The 18,129-nt window shown below is 44.6% G+C and overlaps 2 protein-coding genes and 1 long non-coding RNA gene across 3 annotated transcripts; 2 read left to right on the forward strand and 1 right to left on the reverse strand.

The window, feature by feature from the left end:
• Positions 1 to 112: 112 nt before the first annotated feature.
• LOC143002038 (aldo-keto reductase family 1 member D1-like) lies at positions 113 to 3,349 on the forward strand. Its single transcript, XM_076151967.1, has 9 exons — positions 113 to 294; positions 390 to 557; positions 662 to 778; positions 859 to 936; positions 1,073 to 1,195; positions 1,449 to 1,558; positions 2,007 to 2,172; positions 2,257 to 2,339; positions 2,422 to 3,349. The coding sequence occupies exons 1-9, from the start codon at positions 202 to 204 to the stop codon at positions 2,462 to 2,464; spliced, it is 981 nt and encodes a 326-aa protein (XP_076008082.1). The 5' UTR covers positions 113 to 201; the 3' UTR covers positions 2,465 to 3,349.
• LOC143002045 (uncharacterized) lies at positions 1,553 to 4,289 on the reverse strand. Its single transcript, XR_012963747.1, has 3 exons — positions 4,198 to 4,289; positions 2,027 to 2,214; positions 1,553 to 1,839 (listed from the first exon to the last, which is right to left on the reverse strand). It is a non-coding gene; the product is annotated as an uncharacterized LOC143002045 (long non-coding RNA).
• On the forward strand, positions 3,868 to 18,086 carry kdm5a (lysine demethylase 5A). Its single transcript, XM_076151817.1, has 29 exons — positions 3,868 to 5,255; positions 5,907 to 5,984; positions 6,467 to 6,589; positions 6,958 to 7,128; positions 7,299 to 7,484; positions 7,790 to 7,868; positions 8,077 to 8,168; positions 8,448 to 8,606; positions 8,696 to 8,815; positions 8,978 to 9,136; positions 9,377 to 9,558; positions 9,684 to 9,846; positions 9,935 to 10,054; positions 10,189 to 10,383; positions 10,558 to 10,739; positions 10,893 to 11,017; positions 11,155 to 11,305; positions 11,447 to 11,567; positions 11,765 to 11,941; positions 12,248 to 12,426; positions 12,627 to 12,765; positions 12,900 to 13,079; positions 13,285 to 13,845; positions 14,063 to 14,221; positions 14,438 to 14,566; positions 14,666 to 14,813; positions 14,910 to 15,130; positions 15,341 to 15,814; positions 16,701 to 18,086. Exons 1-29 carry the CDS (start codon positions 5,109 to 5,111, stop codon positions 17,019 to 17,021), a joined length of 5,241 nt encoding a protein of 1,746 aa, XP_076007932.1. The 5' UTR covers positions 3,868 to 5,108; the 3' UTR covers positions 17,022 to 18,086.
• Positions 18,087 to 18,129: the final 43 nt, after the last annotated feature.

Raw genomic sequence — 18,129 nt, forward strand, 5'->3', positions numbered from 1 at the left:
CCGCGGTGAAGTAACCACTACATATTTCTACCTAAAAGCGTAGCAGATGGGGGGTGGTTGTTCTTCTTACTGGGAGGAGTCTGCAACGGAAAAGGGAAAACAATTGTTGATGTTATGACAAACTCACCCTGGGGGATTTCTAAAGAGACGAGCAACAGAATTAGGATAGATTAGTACTTTTATATCTTCATTTGACTGATCATGGCACTGACCACTGAGAAGCGCTCACTCCCTCTGAATGATGGTAATATGATGCCTTTGATAGGATTAGGAACTTACAGCGATCCACGCACGGTAAAGCACTCTTGATCTTTTTTCTGTATTTCAGAACAGTGTTGATTCTGTGTGCCTGTTTTTCCTCCCCAATCAATATGTGTGTGTTTTTATAGACTCCCAAAGGAACTGCATATCAAGCTGTCAAACTGGCCATAGAAACTGGATACAGACACATTGATGGGGCTTTGGTCTACTTCAATGAACATGAAGTGGGACAAGCTATAAGGGAGAAAATTGCAGATGGAATAGTGAAGAGAGAGGATATCTTCTACTGCGGAAAGGTTTGCAAGAGTTTGGGTGTGTGTTTCTCTTTCACCTGCTCATATGAACAAACTTGTGATCAACCAAACAAATTGCTTTCTTTTATCCACATTGAAACATTCAGCTGTGGAATACATTCCATCCCCCGGAATTAGTCCGACCTGCTTTGGACAACACCTTGCAAACATTACAGCTGGATTATGTCGACCTTTATATTGTAGAAATGCCTACAGCCTTCAAGGTAAATGTGCATTTTAGTTCAGATCTGTTTTTTTGTTGGATTTGTCAAATACTGAAGTTCTTTTATTTACATTTTTTAAGCCAGGAGAGACATTCTACCCCAAAGATGAGAACGGGAAGTGCATTTATCATGAGACAGATCTCTGTGCCACATGGGAGGTAAACAACATTAACTTGCATTCCACTCTCTGTTCCAGTGACTGTTGCTTTCAAGTCAGTGTTGTGCATCTGCTAACTTCTTATTCAATTTTGTTTATTTTACTTACTGACTGTATGCTTCTTACATGATGGAAAGGCTATGGAAGCTTGCAAAGATGCCGGACTTGTCAAATCTCTAGGAGTATCAAACTTCAACAAGAGACAGCTGGAGCTGATCCTAAACAAACCTGGACTGAAACATAAACCTGTGTCAAACCAGGTATCAATGTTAATAATAAACCATGGCCCTAACTGTAAGATAAGAGATTTAAGATAAACAGTGCAAAGTTTACGTGTCTTCTATGGAGGGAGAGATGGGCGGACTACAATGACCCAAAATGGTTGCTTAACATTATACTCTGCAAATAGATATAATTGTAATCTTACTAATCCCTTGTGCAAATATACAGCAGACTAACAGACATTTAATATGTCTCATAATAGATCTATTTTTCATGCTTTTCTTAACCTAGGTTGAATGCCACCCCTACTTCACTCAGTCAAAGTTGTTTGAGTACTGCCGGCACAATGATATTGTCATAGTCGGGTACAGCCCCATAGGCACATCAAGAGATGCAGCCTGGTATGTATTGAAATGCATATTATTTACATTCACTTCATACATTCACTTCACATGTTGGGGGCGGCAGTAGCTCAGTCCGGGGGCGGCAGTAGCTCAGTCCCCTGGGTCGACAGCTGGGAACCGGAGGGTTCGGTTTGAGTCCCCTGTGTGCACCAAGTAAGCAGACTGGTAGCTGGTGAGTTGCCAGTTTGCCTCCAGAGCACTGCCGAGGTGCACATGAGCAAGGCACCGAACCCCCAACTGCTCCATGGGCGCCGAAAGATGGCTGCCCTGCACCCCCTCTGTAATGCATGTGTTTGTGTGTGTGATATGTAAGAGGGGGTGCAAGAAAAATGTCAATTGCATGTAATTTGCACGTGAATTGCATGAAAAGAAAATGTTATGTTTATAATTTTATCTATAAAATGTGAGTTATTGTGTGATAGTAAAGTTCCATGCATTTCAACAGGGTAAACCTAACATGCTCACCACTGTTGGAAGATGAGCTCCTTGTGTCCATTGCTCAAAAGTACAACAAGAGCACTGCTCAAGTCGCCCTGCGATTCAATGTGCAGAGAGGAGTGGTGGTCATTCCAAAAAGCTTCAACCCTGCCCGCATAAAGGACAACTTTCAGGTTTGTTTATATGGCTACAAAAATGCCTTTAGCGGAGAAAACCTGGAAATGAAATGTGACATGTTTTGGAATCCTCATTCACAGATATTTGACTTCTCTCTTTCTGAGGCTGAGATGATAGCAATTGAAGGGTTAAACAAAAACATTCGTTTTGTGGAGCTTCTCATGTGAGTATTCTCCAGAATTAATGATGTTCAAACCTATATTTTCACTAGAATGAGTCTAATCAACCATGTTCTGACTCCACAGGTGGTCTGATCATCCGGAGTACCCATTTTCTGATGAGTACTAGATCCTGCAGATGTCAAGATTTGACCTTTATTTGAACAACTGTACACCAAATGCCAAACATTTTATGCTACATTTATAAAGTTGTATGCATGGATGTGAAATTGTTTTGCAACTGTTTTATGAGACCTGTCATGGAATACATACTGTAATTTACAGCAATAACTTGATTTCATTTTTAAAGCAACATTTGTTGGTAATAATAATTGATCCTCTCGTTATTGTTACGAACCAAGATTGCCCCTTTCACTTTAAATAATTATTCAAATGCAGCAATCGACCTTGTGATAGTGCACCTATTAAAAGCTTATTCCAGAACAGAGTTATAACAAATTTGCTGGATATCCTTACTGAAACAGCAATTCTCTTAAAGTTTCAATATGTGCTAAAAATGTTACTCAAATAAGCACTAACCAAATTCACCACTACACTAATAAGTATTAACCTCCTCACTGATATACATTAACCAAATTAACTTATACATGACTTCATTAACATGAGTGTAATGTAACAATCAATGCTTATTTTCCAGAAGCAACCTCATCTACAGCTTTTTAGTGTTGCAGGGGAAAGCCTTATCTACTTTGTACCTCCTTGAATTGTAACTGTCACATGAAAATCCATATTGTACTGTCAGGAGTAAACCTCGACTACATTATATTGAAACTGTACCTTGTCATTACAACATTGAAGAAGCTGTATTATCTTTTATAGTGTAAGAGAAAATGTCACTGTGTTACTACATTTCATATATTTGAACACAGACGCAAAAAATACTAAATTGTTTGAAACTTTTTCACTTTTTGTGCATGAACGAGAAAATAGCTTTTGTAACATTGAAGCTGTTTTGTGTGACCTTTTAGTAAATCGTTTGATACATAATACACTGCAACAAGATTTCTGGTTCTTGTTTTGATGCTGTACTGTACCTGTTGCACAGTAATTTCCCTCGGGATAATAAAATTTCCTCTTATCTAATCTTATCTTATTCCTATCATTAACCAACCAATTTGTCATTGTGAATGGTACTGATCATAATTATGTTTCAATATCAATATTATTTATGTTTTACTTTTAAAGAACATTAATACACAATGTTATATTAACTAAAGCGACACCTTGCGGATTTGGAGACAAAAGGACCGCTCTAGCTTTCCTCTGACGGTGGGATACAATGTTATTGTGTGGTTGAAATGTGGTCTGTGAACCTGTGCTATCTTTACTGAACAAACTGAAAATAATTTATGAATTCCACATATTGACTGCTAATATTGGCATAAAAACCTGAAAGTGAACATTCGGTAAGAAATACAACAAAATCTTGTCACGCTCATGTAACCCGATTGTTGCAACGCTCCAACGGAGAACTAATGCTTCCTTAAGGTGCTGTAGGAAATCCCTAAATTACGTGTGTTACGCCGAAGACTAGATGTCAAAACGACAGGCGTCAGACCAGGACAGCCTCTAAAGTGTTTTATTTCACTTTTACTACTTGCTGAGCGGTAGTATTTAGTTTAGATAAGGGTTAATACATTTTCTATTGAGAAACATTTGTATGCCTTGTTCGAAATACGAAGTCGGAAGTTCACTGAATGCACCTCAACAGTCACAACCTAGCTTGCTAGTTGTGATAGCGTGTTGGGTAATTTGGCAAAACAAAAAACTGTAGGCGACGTTACATTTCGCGACACTAACTTGTTGGATTGTTGTTTTTCTACGTAATCTCGTCATACTTACACAAATTACCGCGAACAGTTTTTCTTAGTCGACTTTCCAATGCTACGATCCGTCAATGTTAGCTGCGCAACGAACAGGCGTAGCTTGTTTTAGCTAGTCGAATTAGCTATAGGCTAGTTTTCCATTACCACAAATGCTTCAATGAATGGGGGCTGCTGCAGTAAGTGAACACCTCACTCCTTCATCAACCGCTGCGACCGTGTTTGGCTAGGCGCTGCTCGGGAGCTCCAATAAGTTGAGTTTATTTGGCTAAACTTGACGGATCGGAGCTACATTAGCCCAAGTCAACGCAAACGACACTAGTTAACCAACCTTGGGAGGATTTAATTTTGGAATGCATCATCATGGTGAAATCATGCACCATCCTGTTACATAGTCGTGTTTTATTTGGACACACACTGCTAACGATAGTGATGCTATCTTGCATAACATAACATCGCAGTCAGTGTCGGGTAGCAGGAGTGTTTTTTAAACAGCTATATCCACAAACTCCTCAAGCTCTGGAGGGTTTACGTCCTTTTCAAAGTCCTCCTCCGTGAAAAAGGAACGATGGTGTGTCGAAATGATCCAGCCTTCCGTCCCAGGTAGGAGTGTTGTGCTGTGGACTCCCCCGGCCCTGGTCTGGCTCCCCGGGCCCTGATGTTTCCGGGTGATGGCAAAGCAGCGTTTCAATCATTTGCACCACGATTGTTGCCTCGATTGCCGGGATTGTGACACACCATCGTGACCACCATGCAACCGAGCCGTTTAAACGAGTTGTTATTTAAGAGATCTGGAGGATTGCGATGACACAGGAAGTCCCCCCCCTCCAAGAGGAAAGCATATAAGTGGAACTCAATAACCATGGACGATTGAACACTACCCAATGAGTTTTTGATGTTATATTAAGAGAGTGACTTGACTGATCCAACATGTCTGGATTCGCTGAGTTCGTGCCCCCTCCCGAGTGCCCTGTTTTTGAGCCCAGTTGGGAGGATTTCTCGGATCCGTTGGGATTTATCAACAAGATCCGACCAATTGCAGAAAAAACGGGCATCTGCAAGATCCGACCCCCCGAGGTAAAGACAACTCGCTTCTCTTTTCAATGGAGCATTGGGTTTTAAACATCGGAATCAGAGCCTGTGGTTTGCTTTTGACGCTCTTGTCTGCGCAGTGCTGCTGTACTCCGGGCCTACGTGAACATTTCCATTAGGCAACGATATTAGTTGGCATTACCCTCCATAGAGATCGTTTTAGAATAAGATATTATGTCAACTCAACTGAATTTATGGGACTTAATGCGATTTTGACCTCCTTACTTACCTTTGTGGAACTGACAACTGGCAAACTGTCATCATTTCTTTGTTTATGTTTGCCTCACAGCTAGCCAGGATTCAACATGTGCCTACGCGACAATAGGCCGATCACAGACCTGTCCCTCCTGTTACACATAATAATAATAATAATAATAATACTTACTAAGAATAATTTCACGTGCATGCAATGTTATATAAACACCCGGTCTGCTAATGTTTTGGGGTTTTAATCTGCTGCTTAGATAGTCAGCTGGTGTATATTTGTCAGATACGTTTTAGCTGCAATTATTTGTGCATAGTGGGTTTTGTCAAAAAAAATAGTCACCTTTGAATCCAAGATCATAGAAAACCTTCATGTGTTATTTCCTTATTATTGCTGTTCCTTTATTTTTTTTTACCTGTCCTGTCTTTCAGGATTGGCAGCCTCCCTTTGCTTGTGATGTACGCAACTTCCGCTTCACTCCCCGAGTACAAAGACTGAATGAACTTGAGGTGAGTTTGTCAAGAGAATACATTATGTCCTTATAGTGATAGCAAGTGATGGCATGCTTTAGAAGTTGCTTCATTGATTAAGAAAGACAATATTATGATTGATAGAAAGCACTTAGAAATCGTTGTCACTGTTTTCACTTTTTGATTAAGGGTTCCATATGTCTGTATCACAATAATACACCTTAGTAAGAATATATGTTATGCTGATTCTACTTCCTGTGTGACTGGCACCTGTTGAAATTTTGACTGCACTCCACTGGTTCTTATATCAAGAATCTAATGTTTATTCATTTGTACATGTGAAAACTTGAGCACCAGATTACCAATGCTAGCGCTGTGATGTTTTGAGATGTAGTATCATCTTGTAGCAGAGTGCAGTATTTCAAACATAAGCTTGCCTGAGGTATCTCCAGAGCATGTCATGAGAACGTTGCACCTCTGTACTCACCCACTCCTCTCCTCTCTTTCTCCCAACTATCTAGGCCCTCACTCGAGTTAAACTCAACTTCCTGGATCAAATCGCAAAGTTCTGGGAGCTGCAGGGCTCCAAGGTCCGATTCCCACACGTGGAGAGAAAGATTCTGGACCTCTATCAGCTTAGCAAGGTATAGATATACACCCAAAATCCACCATATTTGATATACCTGTACAATAAAATATAACCCCCTTGATGCAAGTCCCACCACAAGGAAGCCGATGTTTCCGAGTGTTATTGTATTGTATTGATTCAACTCACTGGTAATAGTTGTTGCCATAGTTGTTGGTGCTGTTATACAAAACTCTATTGTGTTTGTATCATCATGTCTTTTTTAAAAATAGTATAAAATGTTATTGCCATTTACGTTGTTTTCGCACAGAGAGGTCTTGAACAAGTGTAACATAATGTTGATGTAGATTGCCCGAAAATGTGTAAACCTTGATTTCACACTTGCAACTGATTGTTCCTGTTTTAACCATTTATGTTGTGATTCAGATTGTTTCATCTGAGGGCGGCTTTGAGACCGCGTGTAAAGAGAAGAGATGGTCCAATGTTGCCAGTCGGATGGGCTTCCCTCCCGGGAGAGGCACTGGCTCGCTGTTGCGCTCCCACTATGAGAAAATCCTTTACCCCTATGAGCTCTTCCAGTCCGGAGCCACATTAACCGTGAGTGATGCTGACAGAAGCAACAAGGGCAAGAGAAAGAATTTGACGCCGCAGCTGCACCATCATAATCCTTTCCTTTTCATCCTGTTGGAGCTAAATTTTTAATGTCCAATGGCATGCTGAGATTTCAGTCTATTTGAAACACCGGAATCCCTCTTCTCTCCAAACAGGGCATCCAGCGCTTATACGAAGAGGGAGACGATGGGGAAGACGTAGATGAAGGAGTAGGGGAGGAGGCAGTAGACGAAGAGGAGCAAGAAGAAGAGGACGAGAAGGAGAAAGAAGGTGATGGGGATGCAACGCAGACCAAAGAGCGGCTGCTGCCTGAGAGACGATCTAGGCGCCTTAAATCTGAGGTAATTTTGAGGCTTAAAAACAACACAAGAAAGACGTGGAAAATGTGTCAAGTAATTAGGTCATTTACTGTTTTGTGTATTATGAGCCAAACCAATCTCACAAGTGTAAATCTTAGTAGTCACTTATTTGTGCATGAATGATTATAGCGATTTAAAATTCATGCCTTTCCCTGCTCCTATCTAGCTTCCCATCTGTGGCACACACACCCTCCCCATGCGATGTTTAATACCTTTTTGTGTGGTTCTTGTATTTTGAGGCTTTGTCCCCAGTGCTGTATCACAGTCTGATTGTTTTTTTTCTCTAGAGGGAAAACAAGGAGCCAAAGGGCCTTAATATCTTTGGTACAAGTCCCAAGATGGTGGGCTTGGAAATCGTTTCAGCTGGTAAGAATCCTCTCAGTGTGTCCTGCACTTACATTCCTGTCATGGCTGAGCCGTGGATCATCTGAAATGATCTAGATTTGGTTGTATGTGGAACCTTGCATTACTGCACATGCTAGTATTAAAATGGTTATACTCTCACGCAATCATTTACGATCAATGTTTATAGTATCTCATCCCATGTTGTTGTGCCCTTTTTCCTTCCATCCAGATGATGCATTCAACAAGAAGCAGCGTCACCTCAAAGCTCAGGCCTTTGCCATCAAAATGAGACCACGCAAGGAAACCTTAGAGGTCAACTTTGTGAGTTCCACTTCATTATGTAGTTTGGCTAAATTACCATTAAATAATTTCCCTTTTGTCCTCTGGCCTCAATAATGCTAAAGTGGCAGACAGATAGCACAAATTGAAGTATATCGTTACTTCTCCTTAATTCTCGAAAGGGGTGTGGTTTTTGACATCTGGATTGGTTTCAGGAATAGGATGACCGCACAAGGACTGGGCATATAGCCGACCGCTGTGCGTAATAGGTAACTTAAGACGTACTTAAACTGTGTTTGTGCTGTGGCTCTGATCCCCCAGATTGACCTCTACCTCTGCCTGATGTGTGGACGAGGTGACGAGGAGGACCGGCTCCTTCTGTGTGATGGCTGTGACGACAGTTACCACACCTTCTGCCTCATCCCACCTCTCCAGGATGTGCCTAAGGGGGACTGGCGCTGCCCTAAGTGTGTTGCTGAGGTAATGGCTCGCCTCAAAGTCTGAAAAGAAGTGAAATCATAGAGCTTGAGTATTTCCCATATCAAAATCTATTTTATCTTCCACCACAGGAGTGCAGTAAACCCAGGGAAGCATTTGGGTTTGAGCAAGCTGTGAGGGAGTACACTCTCCAGAGCTTTGGGGAAATGGCTGACCACTTTAAGTCTGACTATTTCAACATGCCTGTTCATGTATGTAAAATGAATTCAATGTGTTAGAATGTGGAAATGTTGTTATTCTTGGAAGTATAGTACAATGAAGTTAACAAACCAAGACAAGACGATACACGCCATAACTGACTAGGATTAGGTCTTCCATGGCTGAGTGGCCTCTCCGCCTCTGTTCCCTCCCAGATGGTCCCCACAGAGCTGGTGGAGAAAGAGTTCTGGCGCCTGGTAAGCAGCATCGAGGAAGACGTCATCGTGGAGTATGGAGCCGACATCAGCTCCAAGGAGGTTGGCAGCGGTTTTCCTGTCCGGGATGGCAAGAGGAGGCTACTGGGAGACGAGGAGGTGAGAAAACGTGTATCTGTCGAGTCAAAGGGAACAAGTCTCTGCTAAGCTTTGTTGTGTTAATGGTGTGTTTCTGCATGCTGGGATTTTGAGTGCCTACCAATTGGCAAATACCAATCTGATTCTCACTCTAGTCTTCCCTTGAGTTTAGCATTCTTCTCATTAGGTTTTCTTTTAATTTAATTAAGATACATTTCTTTTGCATTGAAGTGAATAAACAGATTATTATTATCTTCCCAGGAGTATGCCAATTCCGGCTGGAACCTGAACAACATGCCCGTGCTGGAGCAGTCGGTACTCACCCACATCAACGTGGACATATCTGGCATGAAGGTGCCCTGGCTGTACGTGGGCATGTGTTTTTCCTCATTCTGCTGGCACATTGAGGACCACTGGAGTTACTCCATCAATTTCTTGCACTGGTGAGACTTTGTCAATGATTGTCCATCAATACAACTCTAACATCTGCATATTGTTAACATTCATGAATAGGGGAGATGGGGAGCATCTTAAAAGTAAAGTTATTTCCTTTTATTCTGTCCTCTAGGGGTGAACCGAAGACTTGGTACGGCGTGCCGGCCTCGGCAGCAGAGCAGCTGGAAGCAGTGATGAAGAAGTTGGCTCCGGAGCTGTTTGACTCCCAGCCCGACCTCCTCCATCAGCTAGTCACCATCATGAATCCCAATGTCCTCATGGAGCACGGTGTACCTGTGAGTAAACTGGGCCTGTGTGCTTTGTCGCTGTTGATGTAGTGCAGGATCTGTTAATTCACAGTCTCACTTTGGGGTGTATTTTCAGGTTTACAGGACCAATCAGTGTGCAGGAGAGTTTGTGGTGACCTTTCCCAGGGCTTACCACAGTGGCTTTAACCAGGGCTACAATTTTGCAGAGGCTGTTAACTTCTGCACTGCTGACTGGGTGAGCAAAAACTGTATTGAAATTGCCACATGCATGAGTTGTTGCTGACCTTACCAGCTACCATTATTCACACAGATTGAAGTCTTCTCTGTGAATGTGTGTATTCATCCTTCGCACATGCTGTTCCCGCACAGTTACCAATGGGCCGTCAGTGTGTTGCCCACTACCGGCGCCTGCACCGCTACTGCGTCTTCTCCCACGAGGAGCTGCTCTGCAAGATGGCCGCTGATCCAGAGAGCCTCGATGTGGAACTGGCGGCGGCCGTCTTCAAGGAAATGGGTGATATGATGGAGGAGGAGACTCGCCTCAGACAGGGGGTCCAAGAAATGGTGAGCAAGAAATTGGAATTGGCCACATTATTAGATGCACCTGTATAATCCAATACAATTTAAATTTCAAACAAAATCGCGAATGGGATGAATACAGTTAACCTATTTGTTTATATTCCACCTCAATGAAATTTGTGAAATAATGTTGTTGTTTTGTTTCTCTCGTAACTGCAGGGGGTGCTGTCCTCAGAGCAAGAGGTTTTTGAACTGGTCCCTGACGATGAGCGCCAGTGCTATAAGTGCAAAACGACTTGTTTCCTGTCCGCCCTGACGTGTTCCTGTAGCCCCGACCGGCTGGTCTGTCTTCACCATGCAAAAGATCTCTGTGACTGTCCGCTCGGCGACAAGTGTCTGCGGTGAGAAGTCTTTTTTTTGGGGAGGGCACAGTAATTCCTTTTATAGATGCAACTGTTTCCGTGCTCCACACTGACATGACCAGATTTCAGCAAAATGTCTGGGTCCAACAAAAACAGATGTTCTGAATTTGATGTCTCCATGATGCATCACAGGTACCGCTATGATCTGGAGGAGTTTCCGTCCATGCTGTATGGGGTCAAGACGCGGGCTCAGTCCTACGACACCTGGGCCAAGAGGGTCACTGAGGCCTTGGCTGCAGACCAGAAGAACAAAAAAGGTTTTATACTCCATTAATGTCCCAAAATCCTTGCATGTTGTACATGAACCCAGTCGGAATGAAGCCTGTTCTTATTGTTCTTTGCTTGCTTATCTCTAATCCTTACTCCATTGACTGACTGTGTTTGTGTCTTAAAGACCTTATCGAGCTCAAGGTTTTGCTGGAGGATGCAGAGGACAGAAAGTATCCTGAAAACGCTTTGTTCCGTCGCCTTAGGGAGATGGTCAAAGAGGCCGAGACATGTTCCTCTGTAGCCCAGCTTCTTCTCAGCCGCAAGCAGAGACACAGGTTAGTGGACTCGACAAATGCGCACACTTCTTTTTATCCAACTGTAAAGAAGGCTACCCACTGAGAATATGCACACACTTCAAGATTCTTCTGTTTCAAAGATGAATTAAGTCCAAACTGTTGTCCAATGTGTTTTTGCAGCAGCCGTTTGCGTTCAGAGAGCAATCGGAGTCGTACCAAACTGACAGTGGACGAACTAAAGGCGTTTGTGGAGCAGCTTTACAGGCTGCCCTGCATCATCAGCCAGGCCCGACAAATCAAAGTTAGTCCCCTCCACACTTGCATCCTTTCTGTGGTCATATATCAGCCCAGTGACATTGACTATAAAAAATGTCTTAATCGTCGTCTTGTTCACCTCTTCCCCTTTTCCGTGCCAATCCCATCGGTACTGTTGAACCACTTCCAATTCAAGGGCGCTGTCCTTTTGTGTTCATGAGCTCTTTGTGTCTTGGTTTTTAGGAGTTGCTGGAAAACGTGGAAGATTTCCATGAGCGATCCCAGGTGGCACTAGCAGATGAGATGCCCGATTCCACCAAACTGCAGGCACTGTTGGATCTGGGCAGTGGCCTGGACGTAGAGCTGCCTGAGCTACCTCGACTCAAACAAGAGCTCCAGCAGGCCCGCTGGCTTGATGAGGTTTGTGTAATTATAGTGTCTTATTTCTGCTCGCAGGTGTTTTGAGTTTTGCACAACAGGGTGTCATTGTTCTGCTGAAGGTGGTAATTGTGGTTATGAGCCCAAGGCTTGAGAATGGTAATAATCATGAGAAGTCCTTATCATGCTGTAAGCTCTCAAACCATCTGGTGTTCCTCTGGGAACTCTCTCCTATAACCAGTCTTCTAATGGTCCCATGCACCCGTTTAAAGACAAGTGGGGTTTCAGCTTTTCAGGCTATAGCACGAGACATTACAACTCTTTCCATACTGTTTCATCTCATCTCAGGTACGTGTCACCTTGGCCGAGCCCCAGCGCGTCACCCTGGAGCTGATGAAGAGGCTGATAGACTCTGGGGTGGGACTGGCTCCACACCACGCTGTGGAGAAAGCCATGGCAGAACTGCAAGAGATCCTCACTGTCTCAGAGAGATGGGAGGATAAAGCCCGTGCCTGTCTGCAGGCCAGGTAAGGTTACACACACACATGCACACACACATGCACACACACACACACACACACACACACAGACACACACACACACACACACACACACACACACACACACACACACACACACACACACACACACACACACACACACACACACACACACAGACACTAAATCACTCAGTCACCCCATGCCCGTTTGTCCTCTGCATTGCCAGGCCTCGCCACAGCATGGTAACTTTGGAGAGCATTGTTCTGGAGGCCAGGAACATCCCAGCCTATCTGCCTAATGTCCTGGCCCTCCGGGATGCCCTGCAGAAGGCCAAGGAGTGGACCACCCTGTTGGAGTCCATCCAGGTACTTTCTATACAAACGTTGGATCAGTGCAGACTTCTAAAGTCCTTTACCTGATCCGTCACTGTGCACTGCTCTGAGTAAGGGCATCAGCTGGGAAAATCTGTGACGCATCTCCCCCTGCGTGTCTTACACAGAGTGGCAGTAGCTACGCTTACCTGGAGCAGCTAGAGAGCTTGCTGGCCAGAGGTCGCTCCATCCCTGTCCGGCTCGATCCGCTGGCCCAGGTGGAGTCTCAGGTGGCGGCAGCACGAGCCTGGAGGGAGAGGACTGCCCGCACCTTCCTGAAGAAGAACTCTACATACACACTTTTCCAGGTGGGCCATCATATCTAAAGAATCAGTTAATTGAGATGGATTTGATGCTTAGGTCTAACTTGTGGCAATCCTTCATTCTATAGTTCATAACACATACATAACAATGTATATGCAATATAAACAGAGTGGATTTTGTAGATGGCACACGTAGAGGAATGGCAGATAAATCCATGCTGAAAGATGCTCTGTGTGCGTCTTTTTTCAGGTTCTAAGTCCTCGTGTGGACATCGGGGTCTATGGGAACAGCAAGAGCAAGCGGAAGCGTGTGAAAGAGCTCATGGAAAAGGAGAGAGGAGGCTTCGACACCGACACCCTGAGTGACCTGGATGAGAACCTCGAGGAGGTGCGAGGCCCTGCCACAGTTGTCGCAGCCTTTAAAGCCAAGGAGCAAAAAGAAGTGGAAGCCATCCACTCGCTCCGAGCCGCCAATTTAGCCAAGATGGCCATGGCCGACCGCATCGAAGAGGTCAAGTTCTGCCTGTGTCGGAAGACGGCCAGTGGATTTATGTTGCAGTGCGAGCTTTGTAAGGACTGGTTCCATGGAGCTTGTGTGCCCCTGCCAAAGACAGGATTTCAGAAGAAGACGGGTGTGGGCTGGCAGAGCAATAGCAAAGACTCGAAATTCTTGTGCCCTCTTTGCCAGCGGTCAAGAAGGCCAAGACTAGAGACAATCCTGTCACTGTTGGTGTCACTGCAGAAGCTGCCGGTGCGTCTACCAGAGGGAGAGGCTCTCCAGTGTTTGACAGAAAGGGCAATGAGCTGGCAGGTATGCATGAGATTAAGAATAATCATTATGGTTTATCAGTAATGGCCATTAGCTTCATTATTGACATGTAAGCCTAGTTATATCTCACTACACATGACATTCACCTGAACTCAAATCACTCTCACCTGTAAGAAATGGTTCAGGATTCATTACCTAATTTCAATGGTTATGCCTGCTAAAAAAAGATAACCCTTCTCTGGTCTAACTGTCCCACCAGGACCGAGCTCGCCAATCTCTGGCGACCGAGGAGCTGTCGTCAGCCCTGGCAAAGTTGTCAGTGCTGAGCCAGCGCATGGTGGAGCAGGCAGCAAGGGAGAAAACTGAGAAAATCATCAACGCTGAGCTCCAGAAAGCAGCTGCCAACCCTGACTTGCAGGTACGGGGGGCTGCCGTGGTTGATTATGTTACTTTATCATTTCTGTCCTAAAACAGAAGAGTCTGGATGTAAAGGAGTGAACCAAATATTGGCACTGGTGTGTAGGCATAGAATAGACCAGAAGATGGCACTAGTGTTGTAAATGCTGTCAAAATGCGGCAATTGTGATGGAATTATTCTGTAGAAGGTGACTGACTGACTCTGTCCTCTTCCCAGGGTCACATCCAGACTTTTCAGCAGTCAGGTTTCAGCAGAGCTACGTCGCCACGCCAGTCTGTTGACTATGATGATGAGGAGACGGACTCGGACGAGGACATCAGGGAGACTTATGGCTATGACATGAAGGTACTCATGGTTGCACTTAGATGACTGTTGTAGTTCAAACCTCTCCCCCAGCAGCCTTTTCTATAATCCCTCTAATCTCTGTCTTCTTCTTCTTTCCAGGACCCAGGGGAGGTGAAGCCTTACTTGTTCTGTGATGAGGAGATCCCTGTTAAGTCTGAGGAGGTGGTTAGTCACATGTGGCCAACTGTAACCCCTTCCTTTTGTGCTGAACACGCCTACTCCTCAGCCTCCAAGTCCTGTGTGCAGAGTAAGCCCTCACCCACCACTACGTTAAGACCATCTTTCTGCAAATCGATCGTCGCATCAACCCTCTTCTCCTTTTAAAATCTAAATGATTTTTCAGACATAGGGACACCCAGAAAGCAACCCAGGAAGACCCCTCTGGTACCCCGCAGCCTGGAGCCCCCAGTGCTTGAGCTGTCCCCTCAGGCCAAGGCCCAGCTGGAGGATCTGATGATGCTGGGAGACCTTTTGGAGGTGTCCCTGGATGAAACGCAGCACATCTGGAGGATCCTGCAGGCCACACACCCCCCTTCAGAGGAAAGATTCCTGCAAGTCATGGAGGTAGGAAGGTCATTCATTGTGCAACTTGATTGCACACTTTGACCCCATCACCAATGCTGGATGACTGAGTGTTGACTTGGAAGATTAATTTAGCACCACAGCCATTTTGTTCACTCATGCCATTTGTTATGGTGTTTTAAGGTTACACAAAGCTTTTACAGTCTCTGTATTATCTTGACTCTCTCTCTTGTTCCCTTTCCTTTTCTGCAGCCTGAAGACTCGCTGATGGAAAAGCCTCTGAAAATCAAACTTAAGGATTCAGAGAAGAAGCGGAAGCGGAAGCTGGAAAGAGCAGAGCACCACCACATGCTGATGGCTGCTGCCACCGCAGGTGGGGCCTCAGGAATAGGTGACATGCGTCCAGCAAAGTCTAAAGACCTAAAGCGGGTGGGCTTGGAGCTCGGCCTTGGAGGCAAACCCAAGAAGAAGAAACTCAAACTCAATCTGGAGAAGAGCAGGGAGATGAAGCAGCTGGCCAAAAGGCTGGCGAAGGAGGAGAAAGAGAGGAAGAAGAAAGAGAAGGCAGCCGCCAAGGCCGAGGCCATCAGGGAGGGGCTGGAGAAGAGGAAGGAGAAGAAGATTCTCGACATTCCCTCCAAGTACGACTGGTCTGGGGCGGAGGACTCCAACGATGAGAACGCTGTGTGTGCGGCCAAGAACTGCCAGAGACCCTGCAAAGACAAGGTGAGGACGAGAACCTCTCCAATGTCTGCAAAGTGCAGTGACTGGGTGATCCCTTGTCCCCTGGTTCACCTGTTATAAATCTGAACACTATCTTATACTAATATATCCTCCTCCTCATCCTAACACTGATGTTGATCAGACAAAAACAAATGGGCAGCACTATTAGAGGCATGTGCTGTCAAGGCAGGAAATGGGGCCCAGCAGGGGACTCATAGATGATTAGACACAGCTGTGGGTCAACAGTTAACAGAGGTAAAAGGTGATTGTTTGACAGTGCACCTATTGAAAACTCAAAGCTTCAGATCATGCAAGTGTGATTTTAAAATGTGCTTTCAACCTTAAGCATATCTCAGTATGGTGTGCTACTCACTCTGCGTCTCCTTGTCACAATATTCTCAATTTATCAAAGAGGTAAAGAGTACTGTTCTCCATGTGAGTGACAAGGGTGTTCGTGCTGAGTAAGGAGTTAATACCGAACACCTTTTTGAGATGAACATCATTTAACTGTATTGATTATCAACAGCTGATAACAGAACTGGAACACCTTAAGGAGAGTTACACATAACGTATTAACAGGACGGAGTGACGTGGTCCTTTTTGGAGCCAGCGTTGTTGAAAGACCACCAAGTTAACCAGTGGCCAGTCTCGTTCCCCTTTGTATCCGCAGTGCAGCCAATCAGAGTTGTGGAACTGGCAGGCCTGCCGCAGTGTGGGTTGAACTGAATAAATTGTGTGTGATGCCTTTACTCATTTCTCTCTAATGTTCGGTTGTCCGTCCTCCAGTATTACATTTATGACTAAGTAAGCCTAAATGCACTGAATGGTATTTTTGTGATGAATGTAACTGTATTTGCCCTCACCTGTCCACTTGTGTGTGCATTCATAGGTGGACTGGGTGCAATGTGACGGCGGCTGCGACGAATGGTTCCACCAGGTGTGCGTGGGCGTGTCATGCGAAATGGCTGAGAACGAGGACTACATCTGCATGGACTGCTCGCGGAAGGCCGCCGTGGCCGCAGTGGTGGGCGGGGAGTTAGAGGTGGCAGAGGAGAGCGTGGTGGTGCTAACGACATCGATGTGCAGTGCCCTGGTTCAGAGCCTGCCCTCCGCGTCCCTTGTGGTTTCGGGTCCTCGCGCATCCTCCGCCTCCCTCTTACACCCAGTGACTTCACATCAGCAGCAACATGAGCCTCAGCAGGGCAGTTAGCACTTAAAAAAGGCGTCGGACTGAGCTGGACACACAACACAAGACTAAACTGTGCAGCAACTGTGTGGACGCTGTTGGTGGAAGACGGACAACCCAGTGGGTTTTTAAAAGCACTCAACTTCAAAAGATGGAGAGGTGATCTGTGTCAAAAAGTGCACGGGTGAGACTCTATCCTCCAACTTTTAGGTCTAGAAATGTCAACTAGTCACTTCCCGGTCCTCCTCCTCAACAATAACAAGTCATCGGTACATTTAGAGTCAAAACCCTACTTTAACCCAGCTGTTGTATTCAGTGCACTTAGGCAAATAAATGTCCCCAGTTGTGTTTTACTGGAACTACTCGTCTCCGTCTGGCCCTCCAGATGGTAACATCTCAATATGTAGGACTTGAGACTAGGAAACGGTTGTAATGTAGTAGAGTTATTTATAATGTATATAGCTTTTCAGCAATTAAACCAATGGATTGTGGCTTTTTTTGTTTTCTCACATTTAATAAACAATTCCTAGTCAAATGGTTGATAACAATGTGATCTTTTATTATTCACTTATTGCATTCTGATGTTTACCCCCTGGATGGAGCATCTTTAGCATACGTCTCTATATCTGTTCCATCTTTCTGTAAATGGCATTATTTTGTAGAAGTTTCATTTTGCAGGCCCAATACTGAGTTCAGATTTTTGTTTTATGAGACTTTTACAGTATATTAACATGCCTAACTACATTTCAGTTTGTTAAAGGTTAGCATGTTGGATTTTCATGGAATCCTTGTTTTGACAATCATCAATTAACCACGGAGTAGCAAAGGGAGGAGGGGAGGATGGTTGTTGGCTCATATCCACTCCTAATGCGGTCGAGTCAAATCCGGTGTGAACTGACTCTCACCTGAGCCAAGTCGCCTCTCCTCTGTCACTGCAGACCAGGAAAGAAAGAAAGATGGAAACCTGCAGTCACATGTGGCTGCTTGTGCATCACAGTATCATTAACGAAGATGAACCGTAACGATATGTGAGCAGTTCTGTAACTTGTGCTTGTCATTATCTGTTTGAACACGACATGTTTTTCCATGTGAATGTCTCTTGACAAATAAGTTCTGGTCTCCCCTCTGTCTA

The sequence above is a fragment of the Genypterus blacodes genome, unplaced genomic scaffold, assembly GCF_046128005.1.
Source record: "Genypterus blacodes isolate CSIRO-AG114 ecotype Tasmania unplaced genomic scaffold, CSIRO-AGI_Gbla_v1 ptg000007l_1, whole genome shotgun sequence".
NCBI lineage: Eukaryota > Metazoa > Chordata > Actinopteri > Ophidiiformes > Ophidiidae > Genypterus > Genypterus blacodes.